Here is a 6812-nt window from a genome sequence, read left to right as displayed (position 1 = left end):
AAAGAGAAACAGGAAGGCATGTGTAAGGGACTACAAGCAGTTCAACATTGCTTGAATGTAGCATTTGATAGGGGAATGGATGAAAAATGAGATTGGCAAGGCCAATAGGGATAATCATGAAGAGATTAAATAACATATTAAGGAGTTTGGGCATTATTGTTAAGGAAATATGGGCATTCATTTATTTTTAGGCATAGTATTTATATATAAATTTTAAAATATATCATCCTGGAAGCTTTTTGGAAGATAAATTTGAAAGGGAATATATAAGAGGTTGGGAGAACAGTTAGGAAGCTGTTGTACTAGTCTAGGCAAATGATGACAGTTGCCTTGGATAATGGTGGTATGGATGTTAAAGTGATGACAGACCCAGGGAATATTAAGGAGGATATAGCCACCAATTGGATATAGGAGGAGGGAAGGAGAGGGAGGAGTCTAAATGACTTTAAAATTTCTAGTTTTGGTGATTGAATAGATGATGACAATAGATACCAAATAATTACAGAGGGAGGAGAGGATGTGACATAAGATTTAGAGATGAGCTCAGTTGTGGTATTAAGTTCTGTAAGACATTTAGTATGTAATTTAGTACAAGTCTTAAGCCTGAAGGAGCGATATAGGTTAGAGATATATATGTAGGAGTTATGAATATATAGGTAATATTTAAGAACTTGTGCATGAATTTGATCATCTGGGCAAAGGTATAAAGTGAGAAGATAAGAGGAATGATACAGACTCTGGGAAACATCAATATTTACTGAGCAAATGCAAACAAAAAAAAATGGTTGAAGATATACTAAATTAACTGGAGGAATTTGGGGGCCTGGGGGTCAAGAATGAAGAATTTCAGGAAAAGAGAGTGATTATCATTACCAAATACAGTAGAGAGGTCCAGAAAAGTAAGGGTTAAAAAAAATCTCCCTCGGAGCTTACAATTAAAAGCTTTGCAAGATCAGTTATGATAGTGAGTATAGAATCTAGAATCCAGGAAATTGAGGATTGAGTAGGAAGCTAAGAGGGCAATATTTAGGATTAATAGAAGGATGTTCCCTTCATTTCTTTTACATAGACCAGGTAGAAGAGCCCTGGAATTTCTAACTTCCAAGACATGATACAGATTGAAAAAAACTCTTACATTTTTTAGATAATTTTGTGAGTTGCAGATCCATGGTATTTATTAATAAAATAAAGGTTGTTTGCAGTAGCTTCATTAAACTGACATGCATAGACATAAAGGCATTTCTTATGTTTTTGTCATAACACTCACCCATAGGACCATTTGTAATGTTGTCTGGATTAATACCAAATGGGTGATAACTCATGGGTTTATTTACCCTATTGACATACTATAAGCACAGGGATAGGAACACATGACTGCATCCTAATTTTCCTGTCAATTTAGAATGCAATCTCAGAAGGGTAATGCAATATTTTTAGCTTTCTGACAAAGACTATTGAGAGGAAAACAACAGAAGCAAGACCACAGGGGTAGAGTAGGAAATAACTCTCCTGGGAAGTAAAACACACTAAGCTTGCTGCTAGAATATGAACAATGATGACCTAATTGGTGGATCAAAAGCAATAGTATTCTATTACAGCCATCTAAAATTAATTGCTAATACTCATTAGTTATAGAAGGTCAATTCTTGAAGTAGAACATCAGAGAGGGTGTTGATTTAGTGGAATATTGGCAGTTATTATAACATGTAGCCAAACATTTTTTATTTAAAAAAAAATTTTTTTTTTTTTTTTTTTTTTTGGAGACTCAAATACAAAGTTCTATTTATTTTCAATAATGAAATCAACACAACAAAGAGGAATTAATCCTCTAATTTTTAAATCTAACACTATTCTTAGCACAAAACTATCCTCAATAAATAAAAACACATTACTAGTAACCAAGTAAGACTTTTCCCAAGACTCTCTAAATTTTTGTTTGTGTTTTAAACAAAACTGGATGGTAGGTGAAGAAACACATGCTAGAGACTTAACTGACACAGACTTGAAGAAAAGAACAGCCAACAAACAGGCTCCCCAAATATAAGTTGGCAAAAGGAATATGGGGTTTTCAAAGCAGCCCAGAAATCAGAGTTCACTGGGGGATGCAAGGGTTTGGGACAGTCCATGTTCAAAGGCCTTGTAATTAAATCTCTCCACATTCCTAGATTCTTTATTTGGAATCTACCATTCTTGATGTGGAATCTATCATAATCTAGAGAAGCTTCTGCCAAAGGATAGGAGGCTCTTTATTTATGCTTTCTGAAAAGACCCATCTAATTTTCCGCCTTTGACTTTGTCACTAGCTCCTCTCACCAATACAGCAGGGATTCCATTCCAGAAAGCTGTTATTACTATGTAAACCAACCTCTCTGTTTTTGATTTTCCTTTTACAAACACATTGTTACTGCCAGGAACAGCTCTAAATATATCCAATTTCTTTTATTTTCATCCTCCAACTTTGCTTGGCTACAAAATCTAGGACTCACAGAGCAACAACAGCATTGGTCAAAAGATGAGTGTCAGTTCCAATGTAAAAATCTCTGAAGTTCAATAGTCACAAAAAATTTTTTTTAATGCCTTATCTGCCAAACCTTTTTTTTCATTATCTTGCCAATTATTTCTTTCGGAATTCAATCCTCCGAGCTACATTCTGAGCACCAAATTTTTTGACCAGTGCATCTCGGGTACCCTCATCATCTTTTTGCAAATCTAAGTCATCCTGTCGGGACCAAATGGGATACCCATCAGCCCTCTGACCAGACTCTAAAAAGGAGGAAGTAGCCTCCAGCTCACCACTATTTTTTAGGAAGGCCTGTGTAACTGTTGACAGATCCAAGTTAAACTTTTCCATTAACTGCCGGATGATCTTAATGGCAGCTCCCACCTCTGGTGCGGAAACTTTTTCTTCTTCTTCTTCCTCATCAGGCTGTGTTTCTGAGTCTTCCTCAGGTGTGGGTGGATCATCATCACACATTGTTATATGTATTTCAAAATCAGGGCTCTCATCCACCACAATCTCCTCAAACTCCCGGGTGGCTTCTACAAGCATCTTTCTGACTGCTTCTTCATTCTCCTTGATCTCTTCCTTTTCAAATTCTTCTTCAGGCAAGTCTGGAGTTCTCTTATTCTGTGGTTCCCCGCTATCAGCATCCTCGGGGTCTTGCCCAGCTTTCCGCTTGAGTTTCTGGGAGGAGGGGCTCACTGGGGACTCCCCCAACAGGTACTTATGCTCCTGGCCCCGCAGGCGCTTGAGGTAGCGGTCCTTCATGGACTGCCACGAGTGCTGGGTGAGCGAGCTCTTCTCCATCGCTTTCCACAAGGCGTTGCCGGTGACGGAGGTGGGCGAGCGGGCATGTTCCTTCACGTAGGTCAAGATGGCCACGTCGTCCGCGTCCGTGAAGACGATCCGCCTCGCGTGCGGCTGCAGCTCGGGCTCCGCGGCGGCGGCGCCCCCAGCCTGAGCCCCGGGCTTCGTCTCTGCGGCCTGGTCGGTCCCTGGAGCCGGGCCCAACCGGTAGGCCTCCAGCTCGAGCCTCTCGTTGCGCTCCACGCAGTCCAGGATGTACTGCGTGGAGATGAAGTCGCCCGAGGCCTCGGCCGCCGCCTCCCCGGGCTGAGCCAGCAGCACGGCCCCGGGCTCCTGCACGCGACACAAGGTGCCGCCGCCGTGCAGGATGAGCGACGAGAGCCGGCGCTTCGCCGGGCTGGGACGCACGTAGAAGGACATGGAGCTGCCATCCTCCCTCACGAACAGAGTCGAGGAATGGGTTGGCCCATTGGGGTCTTTGCCCAAATCCATCGCCTCAGCCATAGCTCACGCCGAGCACCAGAAGAAGGTGCCGTCTTGCCAGCGCCAGGCGAACAGGGCCCCAGAGCCTGAGATGGCGCTCCAGACGCCGCTGCCGCCGCCCCCCCTTTATTTTTTATAAATGCTATTATTTGTAGGGCTTTCAGACAATGAGAAACATTACAAATGGCACTATATATCTGATTCTCCCTAATATTATAATGATTATCTTGATGAGTTTAGGTCAAGTAGGTGAAACTTGTGGCTGCATGAATCATGACATAGAGTTGTCACCTGGGATGGATATATCTTTGTGGGGATACTCCATCCAGGATATGTTTCTCAGCTCTGTAGATCAGATGCTCAATTTGATCAGGTTCCCAAATATTACCAATTTATACAAGACTAGATTACATTAGTTTAATTCAAAAGGGATCAACGTTTAAAATCAGAGTGCTGCTTTATTTGTTTACAATTATAAGCATAACTGTCAAGCAGATTGCAACACTTAGGTTGATGATGAGGGAGTTCCCTCCGTGTTTGTAAGTTAAACTGGAAGTTCAAATATTATCAGGAAACAATAGATGAACATGTAATGAGAAAAACTGGAATAGGTTGGAAGATTTTCATAGAATTTTGTCATGGAATGCTCTGATCTGATGCCTCTGTTTCCACTATAGAGACAGATCTGACCAGAGGACCAGAATGTTACCATCCATTGGTTAGAACAACCTCTACACTGTACAGGTTTTAATGCCAATTTCAATTTGTACCCTCTGATTCCTGCTTTCCTATGTTTCAAATTGTTCATTTCTCTTCATTCAACTCATTGTTAAAATATGTTTAGGCTACCTAATAGGTTATAGGCAAGAGTTGTTTTTGTTTCTGGATTGAAAGACATTTTCTCTTTTAGTATGAGTTTTGCACATGTATAATCACATCTATCATGTGTTGACTTTATTAGTTTGGGTCTCAGCATTCTGGGGAAATGTGTCATTGAAGGCAGTAGAGTGTAATGTTAGGAGCATGGGTTTTGTACTCAGACCAATCACGGTATTAGTTCTGGCTTCACCACATACTAGTGGTGGGTCCTTGTAAAAATTATTTAGCTTTCTTAAGCCCCAATTTCCTTATTTAAAAAATGAAGGTAATACTGTTACTTAACTCACATGGTTGTGGTGATGATTGCATGAAATAAAGCTCACAAACTATGCGCAGCATCTAGCACATAGTAAGTAATAAAAAGTTATCTATTATTTATTACTATATAAAAAGCCCAGAAGAGAAACTTTTTATTAACACCATTATTATTGTTTATAATATAAATATGCAAGAAACTATTGAAAAGATCATCAGTGAACAACTTTAGTTTTAGTTTAAGTGGAATCACTTCTACCTTCACATAATATGCAACAATGATTAGTGTCAATTTGGAAATTAGATCTGGTAATATTGATAATTGCTCCTGTTACACCTGAATGCTTTTTTATATAGCTAGCAAAACAGTGCAGTTATTTATAATATTTATTCTATACTTGGTAAGTTGAACAGGTCCAAGCATGAAAATGTTTTTATTCTCAGGGAAAGCTGTTATCTGGTTATCTACATAGAGACATATGTAAACACACTGAATGCAGCTTTTTAATATTTCAGGGTCATACCAGATTTTTCCATTTTATTTTCATTTTTCTATTACTGACCTAAGAAGATATGATTCTTATTATATATAAAATCATTTACCCTCATAATTATATCCTCTTAATATGTTTTCTGTTTTTTCTCTATATTCCAATTATATGCAAAACAAATTGAGGGGGGAATTTGTTCCTGGTTATACACACCAGAGCAACTTATCCAGCAAAGGTCGAGTCCGTCAACTCACAGAAGTTCGTCAATTCCTTGCTCCAACTGCCAAGTGCTGGGGTAGCCGGTGCCGCTTCAGGGAATTTTGAAGGAAATATCTCAGGACAAATGGTCCCAGCAGCTGCTAGGGCCTTGCCCCAAAATTCCCTGACCCGGGCCGGCTAGCCATGAGCAGTAAGGCTCCTGGATGGCTAAGCCAAATTTGTTACCGAGTCCAAGCTCACTCTGCTTGCTGCACAACAGGCCAATAAATCAGGAGACGAGGTGTTGAGGCAAGGAATAGCGACTTTATTAGGAAAGCCAGGCATCTGAGAAGAAGCCAGACTAGTGTCCTAGAGTACCATCTTATCGGGGTCTGGATGCTAGTTTCTTTTATAGAACAGAGAGGGGGAGGAGGTGAGGAATTAAAAGTAAAAAGGCCGTAAGTCTTGCAAAATATCTCCTAGTTTTTATCAGCCTCAGGGAGGGGATGTGTTAATTTCTTCTTTTCTGCAGCCATTCAAAGGTGGGCAGGGTCAGGGTGTTTCCCTGTGAGCTGAACAAAGGCACTTTGTGTTTTTTTTATTAATTAATTTTTATTGGAAATAGTTGCTTTGCAGTGTTGTGTTAGCTTCTACTGCACAGCAAAATGAATCAGCCATACATATACATATATCCCCTCCCTTTTGGATATCCCTCCCATTTCGTATACTACAGTGCATTAAGTAGAGTTTCCTGGGCTATAAAATATGTTCCCATCAGTTGTCTATTTTATACATAGTATCAATAGTGTATATGTGTCAGTCCCCATCTCCCAATTCCTCCCACTACCCCTCTCCCCCTTGGTATCCATACATTTATTCTCTACCTCTGTGTCTCTATTTCTGCTTTGCAAATAAGATCATCTATACTATTTTTCTAGATTCCACATATTTGCATTAATATATGATATTTGTTTTTCTCTTTCTGACTTACTTCACTCTGTATGACACTCCCTAGGTCCATCCACGTGTCTACAAATGACCCAATTTCGTTCCTTTTAATGGCTGAGTAATATTCTATTGTATATATGTACTATACCTTCCTTATCTATTCCTTTTTTGATGGACATTTAGGTTGCTTCCATGTCCTGGCTATTGTAAATAAAAGGAACTTTACCTTAACATTCAGGCAGAGGGGAAGG

The 6812-nt window shown here is 39.9% G+C and overlaps 1 protein-coding gene across 1 annotated transcript; it reads right to left on the bottom strand.

Annotated features, from left to right (window-relative positions):
• Positions 1–1770: 1770 nt before the first annotated feature.
• On the bottom strand, positions 1771–3907 carry LOC308609175 (telomeric repeat-binding factor 2-interacting protein 1-like). The gene has a single exon (XM_081222727.1). It carries the CDS (start codon positions 3809–3811, stop codon positions 2615–2617), a length of 1197 nt encoding a protein of 398 aa, XP_081078853.1. The 5' UTR covers positions 3812–3907; the 3' UTR covers positions 1771–2614.
• Positions 3908–6812: the final 2905 nt, after the last annotated feature.

The sequence above is a fragment of the Mesoplodon bidens genome (assembly GCF_964165515.1).
Source record: "Mesoplodon bidens genome assembly, chromosome: X".
In the NCBI taxonomy this organism is placed as follows: Eukaryota; Metazoa; Chordata; class Mammalia; order Artiodactyla; family Ziphiidae; genus Mesoplodon; species Mesoplodon bidens.
Note: the sequence above shows the minus strand (reverse complement) of the source record. Positions and strands in the feature narration are given on the sequence as shown.

Excerpts from the sequence above, each read along its gene's own strand:
- LOC308609175 (XM_081222727.1), bottom strand. The coding sequence starts at position 3,811 with ATGGCTGAGGCGATGGATTTGGGCAAAGACCCCAATGGGCCAACCCAT.